Below are 21,836 nucleotides of genomic sequence, written 5' to 3'. Positions count from 1 at the left end.
CTGCCCTCTCCCCATCCAAGGCAGAAAGTATCCCACACCATCAGTCATAAAACTGGGTGGGCTCACTAGCCCGTAGGTTCGGTAGCCTCCTCTCCGCCCCCAGTCTTGACTAAAGATCCCAGGGTCCTGTGGGGGCGAGAAGGTGGCTCCTTGCGTCAAGGACACTAGGGACTTTCAAGCCCAGTGTTAGGGCTCGGTTAACTGCGCACAGCGGAACCTTTCTTTAGGAGAGCCTCGTTTTCCCGCCGGTCGGTTTAGGAAGCGATACCTACTTAAGCGTCCCTCCCACTCCCTTCTTCCCTCCCTCCCTTCGGCCCTGTCTGCGGAGGCTGCCTTTCTCTCGCTCTAAGTTCCGGTGCTGGTGCTGCCGGAGCGTTCGGCGAACACCCACGCGCGGCTCGCGACAGCCCTCCTCGCTACTCGACACTTCCGATTGCCGGTGGGCGAGTGCCCGCGGTTTTCCTGCGGCAAGGGGCGAAGCGGAGGCCGTTCCGGGCCCTCCAGCCCGGCGCGAGGCAGGCGCGCACATCGCTCGTCGTCCGGGGCGCGCGCGGGCCTCTCGAGACCCCAGCAGCGACCCGTAGCTCGGGCGCGCGCCTGTCGCAGCCCGCAGGAAGGAGGCGGCCTGAGGCCCGGGGCGGCGGCCGCCATGGAGATCCCGTCGGCCCAGGGCCGGTGCCTGGGGCCTCGGGGGCGGCCCTGAACGTCCTCCTCCCCGCCCGGGCCGGGTCACGGTTGTGCCCCCAGCGGCGCTCGGACACCTCTGTGTCTCCGCCCTCTCTGGGTCGCGCTGCTGCCTGGGCGCGGCGGCGGCGGCGCCCTGTTGAATGGGCTGTGAGGGCCCGGGTCTGAAGTGCTGGCGGACGCGGCCTCCGGGGGCGCAAGACAGCAGCAGCGGTGGCGACCAAACGGGTGTTGGAGTTGGCGGCGGCCATGGAGGGCCTGGCTGGCTATGTGTACAAGGCGGCCAGCGAGGGCAAGGTGCTCACTCTGGCTGCCTTGCTTCTTAACCGGTCGGAAAGCGACATCCGCTATCTGCTGGGCTATGTCAGCCAGCAAGGAGGACAGCGCTCCACGCCCCTCATCATCGCAGCCCGCAATGGGCACGCCAAGGTGGTGCGCTTGCTCTTAGAACATTACCGTGTGCAGACCCAGCAGACTGGCACCGTCCGCTTCGACGGGTAGGTACAGCCCAACTCCAGCCTCCCTCGGACGCGCGCGGATCTCCCAAGTCCTGGGTCCCCTCCCTGCCCCACCCCCCGTCTTCATGTGTGGACTCTCTTCTTTTTATATCCTCTTCCAGCCCCCGTTGATGCCCGCCTCATCTCCCAACGCTATGTTTTGCTGTCTTTTCTGTTCCGCTCCGACCCTATTACCCCCATAGGTGGTAGCCACACCCTGGGTCTTTAGATCTATAGTCTTCTCCATTAGTCAGCGAACACGGGGGGGGGGGGGGGGCTGCCTACCTAGGTTTTTATACCTTTCTGTCAGCACTGTTGTTGTAACCGAGATAGGAAATTAACGAGATCAGCAATTAAAACTGAAGACCTCCTGGTTCTCCATTTAGCCTCTCCATTTTTCCCTCGGTGTGGTCGGATCGAGGCTCAAGCAGATCTCTAGGGCTTTCTATCAAAATAAGCCCCTAGAACGAGCAATAGATGCAGACACTTGATTTCGTCATGCAACCGGGCTTCTCTAGACACGATTCTGACTCTCCCACATTGCTGGCCGGTATTTTTGGCTGCACAGGTGGCTCTGGACCTGGTGTAGAAGTTACACCGTTGCTAAATTACATGTTATAAGGTGGGATGGCTTCACGATCATTTAATATCGTTCAAAAATTACTATTCTAGGTAAATTTTTCCTTTGAGGTTAATTGTGCATATTTTGGGGGTCAAGATAACAGAATCGTCATGTTTGACGTTATTATTTTTTTTTTTTTGGTCCTGAGGATTGTGGAATGATTGGCACATTACAGCTGCGTGCAGAATTTGCTTTGACAATTACATTGTTTTTTGGTGAACTGCAAGTAAATAAACTATTAATATTTTAGCATTTTCTTCTTTTGAAATAGATGGACTCTAAGCATAAAAATGTGCAGTTAAGTTTTGGTTAGTAAAAGCTGCCTGACCAAATAACATCCATCCATCTATCTATCTATCATCTGTCTACCTACCTGTCATCCATCCACCCACCTACCTTCTATCTATCTATCTATCTATCTATCTATCTATCTATCTATCTATCTATCTATCTATCTATCTATCTATCTATCTTTGCTATTTCTGGTTTTAAAAACCAGGTCTTGCTATATACCCCAGGCTGGCTTGGGCTTTAAAACGTTTTTGGTTTGTTTTGTTTTTAAGATGATGAGGGTAATGCTAAATTTTTGTTGCTTTTTTTCCCTCCTTAAACAATAAAATCTTTTGGTTCTGTTTTAAATGAGAGGGAGATGATTTGAACTGTTGTAGTCCAATGAAATGCCAGCCCCTGGGTCATGGCTTATCTTTGGTCCTACTGTAGGTAGTAGGAAGGTGGTATTGAGCAAAGATGGCAACCTGATTCATGTTTGTTTTTCCCCTTTGGCCTCTGTCCTAGAAATTTCCAGTGTCTCACAGCCTTACCTACATCTGGAGGAGTGAAGCAGGATGGCCCCACTATAGAAACAACTGTCTATTAAGTTAGGAATGAATCCCTGCCATAGCACCAGGGACCTTGCTGAGATCTGGGTGGATGAGAGAGAACAGTCAGGGAAAAATTAGTTATCTTAAGAGTTTAGAAATACTCTGCTTAATGCCGTCTTCTCGGATCATCACAGAGGAAGCTGTTTTGAGGCGATAATTAAAAGAACCTGATGCCAGGTGTGGTGATGTGCGCCTGTAATTCTAACACAGGAAAGTCGTAAATTTGAGGACAGCTTGGTATATAAAGTTAATTCCAGGTCAGCCAGAGCTGCATAGACCCTATTTCCAAAACAAAACACAATAAAACAAAAAACCCTGAAACTAAAAACAAGCAAGTATCCCTTCCCTCTAATTCCTGAAATGATTGAAAATGCAGTTTTGAGCTCTTGTTTACCATTCTGCACAAGCTAGTGAGATTAAGGAGCTCTAAAGCAGACAGTTGTCAGACACCTACCGTATGCCAAGCTTTTGCTTAGGGATCTGTATTGAGAGACAAATAAGAATGTTCCCGCTGTAGAGGGTGACAGTTCATGTGTGTGGGGTCAGACATGAGTAATTGCAGTTGCCGTGGCATTTAGGCTTATAGGAGTTTTTGAGGCTGCTGAGGGAGAATAGGGGGAGGGTGTTCTCAGCTTTGTGGTGGCGGAGAATAAAGGCTTTACAGAGAAGGTAGTATTTGAGCTGGACTCTAAAGAACAGTGGGTCATGAAGAGAAGACAATCTGCTATCCTTTAATGTTTCAGTGCTTATTGCAAGAAGAGATCCACGCTAGGACAATTTAGAGAGAGTATGGGTGGGATACTGGGAAGATGGCAGAGATCAATTGGGAGAGTACCGTACTGGGAGAATGGAGAGATGGATCACTTGAGTGGAGTACTGGGAGGAGTTGGATACTGGGAAAAAGCAGAGATCACTTGGGAGTGGGATACTGGGAGGATGCAGAGATCAATAGAGTGTGGTGTACTGGGAGGATGCAGAGATCAATAGAGTGTGGGGTACTGGGAGGATGCAGAGATCAATAGAGTGTGGGGTACTGGGAGGATGCAGAGATCAATAGAGTGTGGGGTACTGGGAGGATGCAGAGATAGGTTTTGATGTTGCTCATATCAAAAGCTAAGGGAGACTAGTGAAACTGCAGTCTGAAGTGTTGCCACCATTTGCAGTTTTGCCAGATGACGCTTCTGGATTCTGTGACTATATCCCATAGATTGTTATGGCTATTAAAGTAGCTTGGTATTTTATTCTTTAAATCCTTGTGGTAGGACCAAGCTTGAGTCATAGTCTGTGAAGAAATGGAAGGTTTTTACTTTTGACAGGTATACACCAATTGAAAAGAGAAGAATTGAAGTTCATGACCACATCTCAGCTGACTCAGTCAAGTTTCTGAGATGATTTTGTAGTTTATCAGAGATTTTGACATTTGAGACCCAAGAAAAGATGGTGATTTATGCTGGACGGTGGTTGGTAGCACACGACTTTAATCCCAGTACTCAGGAGGAAGAGACAGGTGGATCTCTGTGAGTTCAAGGCTAGCCTGGTCTACAGGAGTGAGTTCCAGGACAGGTTCCAAAGCTACAGAGAAGCCCTGTCTTGAAAAACCAAAAAAATAAAAATAAAAAAAATTCAGCCATTTAGAGCCTGTTAGCCGTAGTGCTGGTAACAGTATGAAGCTCACTCCTGTATTAAAGGCTAGCTTTTTTAAAAAGATTTATTTTATGTCTGTATGGTGTACATGCACAGATGAGTGAAAGTGCCCATAAAGTCAAAGATGGCATCAGATGCCTGGAGCCCGAGTTGCCTGGCAGATGGGTTGTGAGCTGCCCAAGGTGGTTCCTGAGACTTGAACTCTGGGCTTCTACAAAAGTAGTATGTGCTCTTACTGAGCTATATCTCCAGTTTCTAGCCTTTTATTTTGTTTTGAGACAGGATCTCACTTGGCTGGCCTGCAACTTTCTGTATAGATCAAGCTGGCCTGAACTAACAGAGATCTGCTTTCCTCTGTTTCCTAACTACTGGAATCAAAAGGATACACCACTGTGCTGAGTGTAGTTTTGGGTTTTTAAAGACAATTATTGTGGCAGTGGGCAAAGAACCTAGAGTCGCTACCAGTGTTAGGCAAGTGCTCTACCATTTTGCTATGTCCCCACCCTGGGGCTGGATTTTGAAAAGTAAATCTCTTCCCTTAGGTTATGTTGGCACTTGATATCCATGACCAGGTGGGAGCCAGTAGGCTCTTCTTGGATACTAAAGTAGGTTTAATGTTTCTAATTTGTACATATTTACATACCATCTTCACAAGTTTTAGGCAAAGTTGTTCATTTATTTTATTGTTTACTAAATATAGTCTTTTAAAGTTTCAGGTGTTTGCTTGGAATTTTGCTGTAGCATGTCTCATTTTAGTTTTGTCTTGCATAGCAGTGTCCATGTAGTGACAGGTTCAATATGCTGTGTTTGGTGTGTATTTGTCTAAGAGAGATACAGACATTAAAATTATTTGTGTTGTTACAATTATTTTTGAGACAGGGACCTTGTTATGTAGCCTAAATTGACCTAAAACTCAAGTCCTCCCTGTAGCTAGGATTACGGGTATGTGCTGCCACACCCACTTTAGGGTTTTTTGTTTGTTTGCTTACTTTTGTTGTTTTTAAAGTCTGTGTGTGTGTGTGTGTGTGTGTCTTAGTTTCTTTTTGTATTGCTATGATAAAATATTCTGACAAGCAACTCCAGGAAGAAAGATTTTATTTCAGCTCACAGTTGAAGGGTCCATCTTAGAGATGTCAAGGCAGCAGGAACTTGAGACATCTGTCACATGGCATCCACCTTCAGGAAGCAGAGAGATGAATGCTGGTGCTCGGCTCACCTTTTACCTTTTTCCTTCTTAAACATTCCAGGACCAAGCTTGGAATGGATCTGCCTACTTTCAGTGTGGACTGTTTTACCTCAACCTATCTAAATCTATAATTCCATTTAGGCATGCCCAGGGGCTCAGTAATCCCTCTCTCACAGGTGTGCCTGGGTAGTTCCAGATCCAGTTGACAAACCATCACACTGTATTCCACCTAAAAGCTTTTATTACCTCTTAGGAATCCAGAGTGCATTCATAGTATAGGTGCTAGAGCAGTGGTTCTCAACCTTTCACGACCTCTTTCAAAGGGATACATATCAGATATTTACATTATGATTCATAACAGTAGCAAAATTACAGTTATAAATAGCAACAAGAATACCTTTATGGTTGGAGGTCACATCATCACAACATAAAGAACTAAAGGGTCGCAGCATTAGGAAGGTTGAGAACCACCGCTCTAGAGGGAAGGGATCACCACCTATATTAAGCTTCATGTCAATAATTTGATTCCTTGTTCACCCTTTTTGGAATAATACTTGAGATGACTCTGCTAATGGCTCAGCATGTGAACCCCAGAATTGACAGAGGTGAGTAGAAAGGAGCTCCTTGAAATGAAAGGGAACTTTTAGTTGGTGGTGGGGAAGCTACCAAAAGTTCTACAGAAAGGGACCAGAACAAAGGAAAGCTGAGCTGTGGGATAATTGTGCTGACTTGGGTTCTGAGGGCTGACTACTTTGTGCCAGGGGTTGGGAACCACTTGTTGAGCAGGTTTGCTGAGACACGGGTGGGGAGAACACAGGGTGGAAGAATGCTGAAGTCTTCTGTTGAGTGTTCTTATTTTACCAGTGCTAGGATGAACACTTAATCAATGTCTAGCAGAAGGAAAGGCAGGAGGACCGTATTCTTGACTAACTTTGCTTCGAAAAAACTGGCAGGGAGCTCCGCTGGTCTTGAGACTGATTTCCAGGATTTTAGTTAAGATGCTGGTCATGCACATCTAATGAGTTTTTATTTCATTCCCAGTGCCTGAACCAGGTAGTTCACTTCAAGCTGAACCAGGAAATCAGCAGTAGAAACTACCACACAACTGTAAAAACTCCATGCCTCTTAGATGCCTTTGTTCTTGAAGAGATTGGGTTGATCAGATTATTGTCTATTAAACGATAAATTATAGTAGAGAATTTGCATTAAAAATTTGGATCAAGATTAGAAAGAGCAGTCTTTAAACAGGTTTATTTTGTGTTCTATTCATTTTGTTTTTGAGGTAGGGTCTCTCATCTCTGTTGAATTGTGTATGCAGACTCTTGTTCCCACTTCCCATTTTGCTTTAGCAGTGCTGGGGCTAGGATTACAGATGTGAGCCACTGGATCTAGCTTTTTAAATTATTAATAATTACTTAATAGTTAATAATTGTTTTGTTTTTGTTTTTTGAGACAGGGTTTCACTGTGTAGCCCCAGCTGTCTTGGAACTCGCTCTGTAGACCAGTCTGGTCTGAAACTCAGAGATCTGCTTGCCTTCTGAGTGCTGAGATTAAAGGCATGAGCCACCACTACCTGGCCAATAATTAGTAATTGATTTAAATGTGGATTCCAGGGTTTGAACTCAGTTGAAAGGATTGTGTGACAAGTGCTTTTACTGGCTGAGCCATCTCACCAGCTCCAAGATCATTGTTCTACACAGTGCTTCTCTCATGGAAATTTAATAAATGGCTAATTAACTTTAATATATCTTCATCTTCTGTTTAAAAAGTTGGTATTTTTGTTTTAGGGTTGTGTAGATTATACATACATGTGCATACATGCACACATGTATATATACTTTTTTTATAAGAAAATATCTGAATTTTAGTGGTCTTAGTAAAAATATACATACATATACACCATACACACATGCAAAACAACAAAAGAGTAGGTTATTGTTGTTGGGTGGTGGTGGTACACCTCTTTAATCCCACCACTCACGAGGCAGAGGCAGGTGGATCTCTGAGTTTGAGGCCAGTCTGGTCTACAAGAGCTAGTTCTAGGACAGACTCCAAAGCTACAGAGAAACCCAGTCTTGAAAAAAACAAAACAAAATAGAGTAGGTTTTTGGAATTGTCTTATAATTCCTGTCACATTTCTATATGAATAAAGAAAAAATGAAAATTACCAGACTATCCCAGGAAAACGAGTAGAGTGGCCAAATACTTTTTGTTATAAAAAGTGAACGGCTACCTAGATGGCTTAATGGGGAGGGGTACTTACCTGTAACCAAGCCTGAGGACGTGAGTTTAATCCTTGGAACTCACAAATTGGAAGGAGAGAACCAATTCTTGCAATTTTCCTCTGAACTCCACATTCATGTCATGGTGTGCATATACACACTAAATAATTAAAATGTAATAATAATGCTGGGTGTGCTGCTGCGTCCTTTGAATCTGAGCACTCAGGACGTAGAGACAGAGGATCTCTGTGAGTTCAAGGCCAGTCTGGTCTACATAGTGAGTTCTAGGACAGCTAGAACTACATAAAGAGAGCTTGTCTCAAAACAAAAGATAAAATTTAATAATTTTCAAAAAAAATCAAGTGAAGTACATATGTACCTAAAATTTAATTTTTACCATTTCACCATAGATTATGGTGAAATTTGAGGTCAGAAAACTATTCTAGTTGGTTTTTGTTTTATTTCCTCCCCCTAATACTTAAAAGGAGCTGGAGAAATGGCTCAGCTGTTAAGAGCTTATACTGCTCTTCCAGAGAACCTGAATTTGAGTCTCAGAATGACATCCTCTTCTGGCTTCTGGATACCTGTAATCATATAGTGCTTGGATTCAGGGAACACACACACACACCCCTCTACCCCATCCTTGTACTCATATAGTGCTTGGATACAGGGAACACACACACACCCCTCTCCCCTTCCTTTGTCCTTACACTGGCTTGGGCAGCTATTGTTTTTTAGTGTATGTGTATGAGGAGTAAGAAGCTGTTATGCTCGAGGTTAAACTTAGGTCCTTGCACATGCTCTGCCAACTCTACAATTAAGCTGCATCCTTAGGCCCTATGTATTGGTTTTAAAAAGATGAAATTGTTATATACTAGGAATACAAATAGAAGCTATTTAAATCTCAAGAAGTGTTACGTTAAAATAGGTCCTTTGTATAGGTTATTTTTAACTCTAGGAATTAAAATATTACCTTTTCTCACTTGGGAGACAGAGATAGGCCGGCTGAGTCCTGGAGCATAGTAAATTCCAGGCCAGCCAGCAGCTACATAGTGAGACCCTGTCTCAAATATGAAATAAAGCAAAGTAATTATTTTTATTTTTTAGGGAAGAAGGTTAATACTGGCTTACTATACAGCAAAGACTGACCTCAAACTTAGGTTTTTCCTGCCTCCGACTCCCCAATTAGGCATGTGTCACCATATCTGACTTAAAATATCACTCTTATTTTCATTATTTGTTTGTAAACTAAGGAATTAATTAGGACCAGATTAATGGCACATACTTGTAATCCCAGTACTTGAGAGGCTTAGCCAGGAGGATTGCCAGTTTGAGGTCAGCCTGAGCTACATAGCAATTTCTAGGCTAGCCTAATGTAGAAAAATCACCAAAAGAAAAAAAAGAATTGAGGAGTCAGTGAAATGTTAGATAAGAATAGCTTCATGATTACCAACTGTGCCATTTTACCAACAATTGTCTAATTAAAACTTATTCTAATTAGAATTAGTATATTTAAATTTCACTTAATATACAGAGTTCAATTAAATTTTTTTGTTGACACAACTGCGATACTATCATAAAAAATCACTGTCTAGTAGTAAACCAAAAGAAAAATGTACAAGACTTCTGCACTGAAAATTACAAAGTATCTCTAAGATAAGCAGGAGGTAACAAACAGAAAAACTCCCAAGTTCATGGTTGGAAGTGTCAGTAGCCTCCGAGTGGGCTCTCCATACATTTACTGTTACCCCAGTCACACTCCTAGCAGGCTGTATGTGCATGCACACCTGTGTGAAACTGGCAGCCAACCCTAAAAGTATGTGGAAATGTAACTAAGATAATTTTGAAGAAAAAAATAAACTACCATAATTGTGTCACTGATGCAAGGTTAAAATAATGCATCAAGATAACATTCCAGAAATAAGCTCACTCGGAGCTAATGAAATAGGTTCCAGTGGGACTGGGAATGTAGTTCAGTAGTAGAATGCTTGTCCAGAGTATGTGATACCCTGGGTTCAAGTCCCCAACACCATGGGAGGAAAGAAAAACGCCAGTGAAATTCAGGTAAGAGACACACTTTCTAAATAAACGTTGCTGGGACAGTTAACAGTATGGGAGAAAGTCAGCCTTTGTTCTAGCCTCACACTGTGCACAGAACTTTAAACGATAAGGACCTAGAAAGATGGCTTAGTAGTAGAGCACTTACTGATCTTCCAGAGAACCTGGGTGTAATTCCCAGCACTACATAGAGGCTACCTGTAGCTTCAGTTCCAGGGATCTGATGATGCTTTCTTTTGTTCTCATAGGCACTGTATGCATGTGCTACACAGACATACATTAGGCAAAATACCTATATACATAAAAACAAAATATTTAAAAGTTAAAAAGCAAACACTTAGAAATTCTTTTTCCCTTCCTCCCTCCCTCCCTTCTCTTTCTCTCTCTCTCTCTCTTTCTGCCCCCCTTCCCACTTTAGGGTTGACAAGATGGCTTAGTGGATAAAAGTACTTGCCTCCATCCTGACAGTTGGAGTCCAGTCCCATGACTCCCCGATGGAAGGAGATAATTGATTCCAGAGAGCTGTTTTCTGACACATGCTTCCCCTCCCCTCCCAAATAAATGGCAAAAAAGTAATTTTTTGAAGATGTTAGACTGCTGGGCGGTGGTGGCATATGCCTTTAATTCCTGTACTCAGGAGGCAGAGGCAGGCGGATCTCTGAGTTCCTGCATATCCAGGACTGCATACTAAGACTCTGTCTCAAGCAAAAACAAAACAGAATGTCCAAGATAACTTTATAAAGATCAGCCCTTGGGAGCAACCAAAATATCCACTAAGAAGACAATGGATACACAAACTGTATAGAACTGGGAAGTAGTTTGTGGCCTTTAATTCTAGCACTCAGGAGGCAGAGGCTGGCTGGTTGATCTCTGAGTTCAAGGCCAACCTAGTCTATAGAGGGAGTTTCAGGACAGCCAGGGCTACCGAGAAACCCTGTCTCAGAAAAACCAAAAATCAGTAAACTATAGAGCACTCAAAACTTTCAAAGAGAAATTGCTGATCCACCCAACTCTATGAAAGAATCTCACAGATGAGTTAGTGAAAAAAGCCGAATATGAAGGAATGTGCTGCATGGCTTCATTAATAGAATAGAACTGGGAAGAGGCACTAGGAGAACATATCGGGTGACCATAATGTTTTATACCTGGATCAGAAAATGAGTCCGTAGATGTACACTCAAGATTCATGGCTGGTGAGATGGCTCATTAGGTAAAGGTACTCACTGCCAAGCTCAGTTGCAGAACCTGCATAATGGAAGGAGAGAGAATCAATTCCCACAAATTATCCTCTGACTTCCACCTGCATGCTGTGCTTTATGAACACACAAATACATGCACTTACAATAAATATAAATTAAAATTTAAGAAATTTTAATTTTATCAGGTTGTAGTTCTATCCAAGCTATGTAGACTTAAAGAGGTACAGCTGACTTTCAAGGAAAATAGCACAAATGCATCAAATTGTTCATATAAAATACTTGAATGTCTCTAGTCTGTATTAACTACTTAGTATGTAATATAGCTCAATCTTCACAGTAACTTACCAATAACCCTATGTTGTAGATACCAATATGATGCCCATCTTGTTGCTATGTAACTATTATGTTTACATAGGATCAAATACTCTATAAGGTCTTCAAATATGGTAAAAAGTATCAACTGCAAAGAAACATTGTAGATCAACACTTGTTTCAATTTCAAGAGGTCTCTTTTCAGACTGGTTATTAACACATTGTATCAAAAACAAGTGCAGGTCCAGTTGCCATGGCTCAGCCAGTAAAGCTCACTGTGGCCAGACCTGATCTTTTGGTTCCATCTCTGGAACCCACATGGTGGAAGGAGAGAACCAACTCCCTCAGATTGTCCTCTCACTTCCAGATGTGCACTGTACATTTTACACCTGCACACACATACGCCACCTGCACTGGAGTAGCCCTGACTGGCCTTGAAATCAGATCCACCTGCCTCTGCCTCCGCCTCCTGATTGCTGGGGTCAAAGGTATGCACCATTGCTCCTGGCTAATAGGTGTAATTTAAAAAGAAGGGGGTAGATGTATTGTTTCTGTGATGTTAACTGGGGCTATTTTATGTTTTTCTCTAAGTCTTTGTTTTTTGAGATAGAGTTTTTCTGTTGGCCCTGGCTGTTCTAGAAAGTACTTTGTAGAAGCTGGCCTTAGACTCACATTCACCTGTATCTGCTTTCCCAGTGCTGGGATTAAAGGTGGACAGCACCACACCCAGCTGCTTTTCTAAGTCATAGTTCATTCTGTGCTGCTGTAACAATTCTGTTATAGACTAGGTGAGTCTTAGAGTGGAAGTTTATTTTCCATATCGTGAAGGCTGGGATAGTCAAGATGAAGGTTGGTTGTGTTGTCTGGCAAGGGCCTCATCCTGGAGAGAAGAATGCTGTCTTCCTGGTGGAAGGCAGAAGTGCAGGGCAGCCTGCTACTGCCAAGAGTTAGTCTCCTTCATAAGAACTGGAATTTGGAAGAGACAGGGAGGTGCACTAGCTGCCATGGTAACAGTGGGCTTTTGGTGAGTCGTTATGGGTGTTGCACCCTCTTATTTTGTGGGGGTTGTAATTTGACCTGCACCACAGCGTAAGGTTGTTTAGTGAGAAGCTCATTAATAGATTTTGGGTGTGATAGTTAATTGTAGTAAATAATTACTTGATCAGCCTTCTACTCATATTGTCAGGTATACTTACTGGTTCTAGCACAGTAATTCTAAATATCTTTAGCAATAATCTTCTTAGGGTCCATGAAACCATTATCAGTAGAATTAAAATTAGGAAAAGGAGATTGGGGGAAGAGTGGGAAAGGCTGGACTTGTCAGAAGAATCTAACTTTGTAGAGGTTGCAAACCCTGCTTGTAGCAGAGGCACTGAGTATCTGGTAACCGAAGCCTCAGTGTCCACAATGTCAAATCCGGGAGGTACCTGGGTAGTTTCCAAATGCTAGTGTTTCTTGCTCTTGCTGCCACATAATGGTTTGCTTCAGGAATATATACAAAGTATACACACACACATCTTAGCTTTTCATAGCATGCTAGAAAAAAAAGCACATTTCTATACAGCATTTATAATTACATGCAGAGCACATTTGCTTAGTAAGTCTCCGTGTACATCCTGCCATCCAGTACCTTTCCCAAAAGAAAGCAGTGTATAGCTTTCTGTATTGTATGGACCAGTGATTGTTCATTCTTGTTGCTGTAGGTCAGGTAATCTTAGGGCAGAAGTTCTCAACCTTCCTAATGCTGCAACCTTTTAATACAGTTTCTTATGTTGTGGAGATCCCTAGTCACAAAATTATTTTCATTGTTTCTTCATATTTTACTACTGTTTACAAATTGTAGTATAAATATTTTTGGAGATAGAGGTTTTCCAAGGGGTTGCAACTTGAGGGCTAACCATCTGCTAATCATAAGCTTCTGGGGATTCTATCTACCTCCTATCTCACCATAGTGACATTAGGATAATAGACACTTGCCACTCTTGTCACTAAACCTGTTCTGTAGATTTGAACTCAGGCCCTCATATTGCACAGTAAATACTTTTCCCACTGTGCCATTGTCCCAGCCCCCCCCCCCGTGTGTTTTTTGTTTTTTGTTTTTTGTTTGTTTGTTTGTTTTTTTGAGATATTTTCTCTGTGTAACAGCCTTGACTATCCTAAAACTCACTTAAACCAGGCTGGTCTCAAACTCACAGAAATTGCTGCCTCCCAATTTCTGGGCTCAAAGGCGTGTGCCACCATGTCCAACACCAGCCCTCTTGTGTTTTCTGAAGTGTATTTTTGCCAGTTGAGAGTATTCTTTAGATTTTTAAAAAAGATGAACTTTAGTAATAACAGTAACAATAATTTTATTAATTCATGTTGGTATAAAGTGCTTTGCTGAAATTACTTGTTTTTATTTCTACCCAAACTGATATTTTATTAACGTTTGGGAGAGTGGCGTTTCAGTTAGTGTTTGTGAATGCACCTTGTTAAGCATGTCAGGGCCTGTGAGCCCAGTGTCTGACTGACTGTTTTTTCTGTGTGTAGGTATGTCATTGATGGTGCCACTGCTCTTTGGTGTGCTGCAGGAGCCGGACATTTTGAAGTTGTTAAACTTCTAGTCAGCCATGGAGCCAACGTGAACCATACCACAGTCACTAACTCAACCCCGCTGCGGGCAGCATGCTTTGATGGCAGGCTGGACATTGTGAAATATTTGGTCGAAAATAATGCCAATATCAGCATTGCCAACAAGTACGACAACACCTGCCTAATGATCGCAGCATATAAGGGGCACACTGATGTGGTCAGATACCTTCTAGAACAGCGCGCTGATCCCAATGCTAAAGCACACTGTGGAGCCACAGCATTGCACTTTGCAGCCGAAGCTGGCCACATTGACATTGTGAAAGAGCTGATAAAATGGCGAGCTGCAATAGTGGTGAACGGCCATGGAATGACACCATTGAAGGTCGCTGCCGAAAGCTGTAAAGCTGATGTTGTTGAACTGTTGCTCTCTCATGCCGATTGTGACCGCAGAAGTCGGATTGAAGCCTTGGAGCTCTTGGGTGCCTCCTTTGCTAATGACCGTGAGAACTATGACATCATGAAGACATACCACTATTTATATTTAGCCATGTTGGAGAGGTTTCAGGATGGTAACAACATTCTTGAAAAAGAGGTTCTCCCACCCATCCATGCTTATGGGAACAGAACTGAGTGTAGGAACCCCCAAGAACTGGAGTCCATTCGACAAGACAGAGATGCTCTTCACATGGAGGGTCTTATTGTGCGGGAGCGGATTTTAGGTGCTGACAACATTGATGTTTCCCACCCCATCATTTACAGAGGGGCTGTCTATGCTGATAATATGGAGTTCGAACAATGCATCAAGTTGTGGCTGCACGCGCTGCACCTCAGGCAGAAAGGTAATAGGAACACGCACAAGGATTTGCTTCGATTTGCTCAAGTCTTCTCACAGATGATACACCTCAACGAAGCTGTGAAGGCCCCAGATATAGAATGTGTTCTGAGATGCAGTGTTTTGGAAATAGAGCAGAGCATGAACAGAGTTAAAAATATCTCCGATGCTGACGTCCACAGTGCCATGGACAATTATGAGTGTAACCTCTATACCTTTCTCTACCTGGTGTGCATCTCCACCAAGACACAGTGTAGTGAAGAAGACCAGTGCAGAATTAACAAGCAGATCTATAACCTGATTCACCTGGACCCCAGAACACGGGAAGGTTTCACCCTGCTACACCTGGCTGTCAATTCAAACACGCCAGTCGATGATTTCCACACCAACGATGTCTGCAGCTTTCCCAATGCGCTGGTCACAAAGCTCTTGCTGGACTGTGGTGCTGAGGTGAATGCCGTGGACAATGAGGGGAATAGTGCCCTCCACATTATCGTCCAGTACAACAGGCCCATCAGTGACTTTCTGACCTTGCACTCCATCATCATCAGCCTTGTGGAGGCCGGCGCTCACACCGACATGACAAACAAGCAGAATAAGACTCCACTAGACAAAAGTACCACTGGGGTGTCTGAAATACTACTTAAAACTCAGATGAAGATGAGCCTCAAGTGCCTGGCTGCCCGAGCAGTTCGGGCTAATGACATTAACTACCAAGACCAGATCCCCCGGACTCTTGAAGAGTTTGTTGGATTTCATTAAGTGACTGGATGTGTAAAATCGTTTAATGTGGTGCTAAAAAGTAAAGGACTTTAATCACAGACAATAGAAGTATGTGTTCATAAATTGTCCTTTTTTTTCCACTACCCTTTCAGCCCGTCTGTCCTTGGTTCCCTTTGGCTCTTGTCTCATGTATTGATTTCAGCACACTAAACAGAGCAGCACTGTTCAGGTGTAACTGGAAGGTGTTTGGACATTTCTTTCTTTCTTTCTTTTTTGAAGGAATGAATGTAAGATATTTTGTGTAATAGGGGGCATTTGTGATTTAAAGTTGATGATGTTTTAAACAGCTGCCTACAAAAGTATTTCTGTTAAGCTGATGTCAGCATGTCATCCGTGCAGCAGTTTTGAGGATTTCGTGAAGAAAATGAACTAAAAAAGAACACTGAGAGCAATGGGAGATGCTCATGTCCTGCATGGATGATTCTCACTCTCGCTGTGTGCGCAGAGTGATACAGCACATTTTACACCAGGAGGACTTGAAACACTTAGCTACTGATTCTTAGTCTGAAAATTATGTGCAGTTATTGTTGGAAATGATTGCATTCTGCTGGGTAGTGTCTTCTAAGTGGTGATCTTAGCTCAGCCTGTGGACTTGGCTAGATCCCCACCTTAGGCTTGAGTTCTTCTGGTCTTTGTTTTAATGATGGATATAAATTGCAGTCATGCCCTTGACTTTTGGCTCACAGACCTAAGTAAGGAGCATGCTGTATTATGAAGCATTGTCATAGTATAGCTAGATGTTCTATTTTGTCCCTTTTAGCCCTTTCCTCTGTGTTGTGTCTTTAACATTTGGAAACTGCCTTTCCAGAGGGCATTTATTTCTGTCTCCCTGTTAGGTGTAAGATGAGCGAGGACACGGTTCTGATGTTTTTTTACTTCGTTCATTGTAAGATGTAGGGAAACCAGGAGTGTAGGGTATAGGAAATGAAGTATTTGAGGAAAATGATTCTCAATGCCACATGGAAGGTATATCTCAGAGCTGCAGACTTTTCTACCACAGAATGTGGTACTGAAGTCTTCGTTTTTTGCTTTCTTTTATCAACATTTCAAGAGTATTCTGTGATTTTTCTCTTAAGCATCACAGAAATTCATGTTGAAGGAACACCTGCTTCTGCTGATGCTGGAAATGATAATGAAAGTAAACTAGTTGTTCCTGTAATTTTTCTCTAGTGCCAAATGAATGCCTGAGCTACCCCTAGTGCATGGTACCATAAGTGGAGACCCACAGCTTCCTGTTTTCCTTTAGTGAAAAGCGTTGTCCTGATGCGACATCAGATATAAACTTTAAACAACCTGTAAGATTTCACAAACATTTTACCTGTGGATATTGCTTTTTAAAATGTACGAGAAAGGTTGCAGTGATGCAGTATAAAAAACAATCAAGCCAAAATCAGCACCTAGGGCCTTAACAGAGATACCCCACAAAATGAAATACCTGGGAGAGTAGGAGAGACTTGAAAAACTTCCTGTCCAAGGGTGCGAGATACAGTTGCTGTAGTTGTGCTTCATGTGTGTGCTTCCTTCAGTTAGGAGTGTTTTAATGGTGAATTCTTTCATGAATAGATGTCTGTTTTCCTAACTTGAGAGTTTACAAGGAAGACATTTCTGATGGCTTAAAGGGAGGTGTTGGAATGACCCTAATTTGGGAACTTCTGACCTTGACCCTTCTGACATGACTCAAGGGGGTATTGTCTCACCTTGCCCTGGCAACTCTCAGTGGCCTGGAAGAGATGACACACTGCACAGGTGAGTCAGTCCTGCCTCTGTCCAGGCTCAGGTCAGGTCTTTCCTTTTCGGACTCTAAGGCCTGATATGGACAACGAGGAATAGCTGTGGCACTTAGTATTCATTTGGTTCCATCTTTTAATGTATATGGTTTTTAAGCACCCAAACTTAAAATATCAGATAACGTTGCATGTTTTAAAAACATTTTTCCCCTTCACTATCCAGGACCAACACTGTTCTAGACGTTATTTATATATGAGGATAATAATAATATGTGCATATTCAGAGATAGAATTTAAGGACAGCTTTGAAGTGGGGAAGACTGCTGATGAGGGTAGAGCAAACTGAACCATGCCGGTGGATAACTGGCTAGGTTTGTTAAACTGTAGTTGCACGTGGTGCACTGTAGCTGAGGGTCTCATTCTGTCTGTAGTGACATTCACTCCAGATTTGCATTGGGGAACACCTGTATAAAGCCATTCTTGGAAGAAGCAATCTTCATGCCTGGTTTTTCCGTTACTTGTTTTTGGTAGAATTTTTTAAAAATAAGCTCAGCCAAATGTTCCATAAACTTTTGTTTTTAAAGAAAAATAGATAGGTGTGGAAGGTGGTGGTTTTGTAGCTAGCTCACTGGGCTGTCTCCTACAGCCATGTCTGTCACTTCATGTTTGTTATTGGTAGAATCATGCTTTGAATTCTAACTCTTCCTTGGCAGTGTTAGTGATGTCCCAGAACACTTCTCTGTCTTGTAAATTGTCACATTGGATGAGCCAGGAGTGCAGGAGGCTGCTTTCCACTTCATGCAGTTAGGAACTGGACACTTGGGCATCAGTGATTAACCCCAGTCTGGGCGACAAGCCCATCCCCTTCCTTGCTGAAGAAGGGTAACTGACTCTGACACCATGGCTTTTGCAGTCCACCCTGATTGCTCACAGCCCAACTGTCTGAAGGTTCCCCACTGTGAAAACTTGAAACCTGCAAACCCCAAAGCGGCCCATCTGCCAAGCTTTGGTTTTGTTAGTTTCTGAGAAGGGCTTTGATCTCACTATACTAATAGTTGATAAATGGTGATTGTGAGAACTTGAGCATGACAGCATTGTTTGACATAAATTTGGGACCAGTGCCTCCCTAAAGGCAACACTGTATTAGTCAAATGTTTCTGAAAATTCAAGTTCCAGAGAGTTCCAAGTTCTGTGTTAACAGCATTTTTCTTAGTTGAGGCAGCTCCTCAAAATCAAAGACTGCTTTGGCTAATCTAACAGAAGAGCTTCCTTATTCTTGGAGTAGGGCAGCCAGAGGAAAGAGTTGTCTGCCCTTTACTGGTTGAGAAGCAGCCAGTGGCTGATCTCTGAGTAGGTGGATGAAAGTATCTATGCTTCCTTATGACAGAGTTATAAAAATCTGAAGTGCTTTATCAGCTACCCAGGAGTCTGTGCGCTCAGGAGCGCACCCTTCTCACTGACTGAGACTCCTGCAACATTCATAGGGAGGAGTAAGACCTTCCGCGCTGCCTTCTGCTCTGTGAACTGATTTCAGTCCAGATTCTAAGCTGTGCCCACTCCACTTTGAAAGTGCACGGCTCAATTCTGGATATCATCTGACAGCCTCTCACTATGTACATACACAAAGGGGCTTCCTTAGATGTTTCTAGTAGACCTGCCCAAACCTTGAGATGGGTTAGGGTATACAACATCTCCTTTCCCAACCCTGGGATCTGGAACAAACCCTCCAGTGACAATGCTGATACATTGTTTCTACAAATGTAAAGTAAACGTGGTTCCTAGTCCTAGGTCTGTGGAATGTACCTATGTGTTAGTGTATTGGGAAGGGACAGTGGCTTGATGGTTATGGGGAGTATATCTTTGATGTGTTCAAGGGGTGACTACTGCTAAACTACTGTCAGCTTTCCTTTAGGGGTGAATCATGGGATGAGTGGCCTCATCAGAAAAATGAAGGCATGAGGATGCAAGCCTGCAAGGCGAGGAAACAGGTTTTGTATCTCTTATCGGGTGTTGTAAAATGTGTGCATGGCTTTTTTTTGTTGTTGTTGCTCAGTAATTGGTAGAGGAGAAAAGATGAAGGGACCCCTCCCCATTCCCCCAGCTTTCCTAACCAGTCTTTTCAGAGGTACATAGCTGGGGACTAAAATCTGGCCTTAACCTATTGGAAAGACTGTCCTTTGTAATGTTCCACAACCTGCCGTCCTCGGTGCAGAGGAGCTACATAGTTGTAGTCTAGTAATTCACCATGGTTTATTGCCAGCCAGTGATGTCATTCTATCGTGCACTCTTGTCAAGCCATTGATGTGACTTTAATAAGCATAGGAACCTTGCTGACTGCACCTGAGGTCTATCAGTGATTTATATATTGCATGATGTCTTCTGTTTGAATTTGACATGTAGAATCACTTTTGATTTCATGGCAGTTGACAGTCCTAATGGCTCAGCTAATTTGAAACTAACAACTTTGCTGTGTAAAAGGAAAAATGGTGTTGTGTTCAGTAAATGTTTGAAAAAAAAGTATCTTGAAGTTTGTGTCTTTATTGTTCAATGTGAGATCTTTTGTTGAGTTTCTTTGAAAAGGGTTGTTGAAACTATATGTGTGTGGGGGGAAAATCCTATATTAAAAAAAAAAAAAAGCTCTTCCTGTGTCCCGTTTGGACTCTGTAGAGCCAATCATTACAAAACATCTTTTGAGTAGCTTCCCATAAATTTGTTGTGGTATATATGTTTCTTTTCACTTGAAAATGCAGATGGACTTCATGTTTATTTAATATATTAAGCATGTTTTCATTTCCATATATGTGCATTTAAGAAATAGAGCTTCATAGCACTTACTTCTGTATATGGTCTTAAAGTCTGTTTACCCAGACTTACTGGTGGGCGTTCAGGTTTAATCTCCTAAGTGATGAGATAGTGAACACTCACGTACTTACAGTCCCTGATGCTCATTGCTGGCATTGGGTCTGCTGTACGTGTCTAAATGCGTTTACAGTTCTGATAGACTGTTAAGTTTTCTGCTGTCTTTTCTGTTCCTGAATTGACAGACACTAGATATTACCTTATTTAGTTTTGCCAGGATGATTAATGAACAATTCCATTTGATATTTTATGTGTGCTTCTTTAACACAGTTGGTGTTTTCTTTGTGTTGTGGCTGTGGCTGTTTGGTTATTAGAAGTTTTGTGAAAGCCTAAGGAGTTTTCTTTCTCATTTAGTAATTAATTTTTTAAAAAGTTATATTAGAACTTTACATTTTCAAAGTACATTTTACATGTTTGTGTGAGTGTGTATGTGTATGAGAGTGTGTGGTGTGAGTGTGTATGTGTGTAAGATAAGAGTGTATGTGTGTGGTGTGTAGGTCTTAACTGACTTTAAGAAGTCAGGTAATTTTTTTCTGCCATGTGAGGGTTGAGCTCAGGTCGTGGTTTGGAGACAAGTGTCCTTACCCACTGAGCCATATTGCTGGTCAAATTTACATTTTTATTTTGTTAAATTTACCATAATTTGTTTTACTGGATTCTGGGGTTTTTTATCCTGCCTGTCAGGCTGTCTTCATTCCAAGACCAGAACATCTTTTTAATTTGTATTTTCTCTGTTTGAAATACACAAACTTTTATGACTTTCCTTTCCTCCTTCCTCATTTTCTTTGGTTTAAATTTTTAAAAGAGGCTGACTTTAAAATTATGTGTGTGCCTGTGTGAATTACAGGATCCACATTCATATAGGTGTCCAAAGAGGTAATAGAGGATGGTTGAATCCCCTGGGACTGGAGTTCCAGGTGGTTGTGGGTCATCCTGACTGGGTGCTGGGACCCAAACTCAGGTTTTCTGCAAGAGCAGTAAGTACTCTGAACTGTGGAGCCATCTCTCCAGCTCCCTGGCTGAAATTTGTGATCTACCAAAAATTTAATTTGATACAGGTATTCTGCTGACCAAGGAAATACTTCCCATCGATTTGAATTATAAAGTAAATTGCTGCAACATAGTTGGGTCTTCTCACTTCTGCTGTGCTGGGCTGGAAGCACAGGCAGCTCTGAGGACTGACTTCTTACTACTGGGGCTGTGTAGGCGGTACTTCTTTACATAAGCCTCAGGTTTTGTAAATTGGGACAATAATATTATCCATCTTGTCCTGGGGTGATCCAGTGAGACAGTCAAAATCCCTGGCAGATAAATGCCAAGTGTTTTTAGATAGGCTTCTATCTCTTTGTTTCTTCTGTGTGTGCGGGATGAGCAGCCCTTTCATCGTATGCTTATTTTTCCACATGAACTTCAGTGTCATGTGTTAAAATATTGAACTCTTCCACATTCACTTGCAGTGTGTGCACCTAGGCACATGTGTCATGGCTGTGTGTGGATCAGGAGCTTACAAGAGGAGTTGTTTCTTCACCACGTGAGCTTCGGGGATCCAAGTCAGGTTGTCAGACTTGCTGAGCCATATCAATGGCCCCTTAGAAGATTATTTTGTTGGGTTGGAGAGAAGGTTTAGAGCATTTGCTGCTCCTCGGAGCATCTGAATGTGGTTCATCTGGTGGCTTATGAGGCTTAGTACCTTCATTTTCAGGTGGTCAAAAGCCTGACCTCTTACGTCACCAGGCATGCTCGTGGTATACATACATCC

The 21,836-nt window shown here is 42.7% G+C and overlaps 1 protein-coding gene across 1 annotated transcript; it reads left to right on the top strand.

Annotated features, from left to right (window-relative positions):
- Positions 1-317: 317 nt before the first annotated feature.
- Positions 318-19,837, top strand: Fem1b (fem-1 homolog B). Its single transcript, XM_057766550.1, has 2 exons — positions 318-1,181; positions 13,835-19,837. The coding sequence occupies exons 1-2, from the start codon at positions 934-936 to the stop codon at positions 15,468-15,470; spliced, it is 1,884 nt and encodes a 627-aa protein (XP_057622533.1). The 5' UTR covers positions 318-933; the 3' UTR covers positions 15,471-19,837.
- Positions 19,838-21,836: the final 1,999 nt, after the last annotated feature.

Source organism: Chionomys nivalis, chromosome 4 (assembly GCF_950005125.1).
Source record: "Chionomys nivalis chromosome 4, mChiNiv1.1, whole genome shotgun sequence".
NCBI classification, from domain to species: Eukaryota; Metazoa; Chordata; class Mammalia; order Rodentia; family Cricetidae; genus Chionomys; species Chionomys nivalis.
Note: the sequence above shows the minus strand (reverse complement) of the source record. Positions and strands in the feature narration are given on the sequence as shown.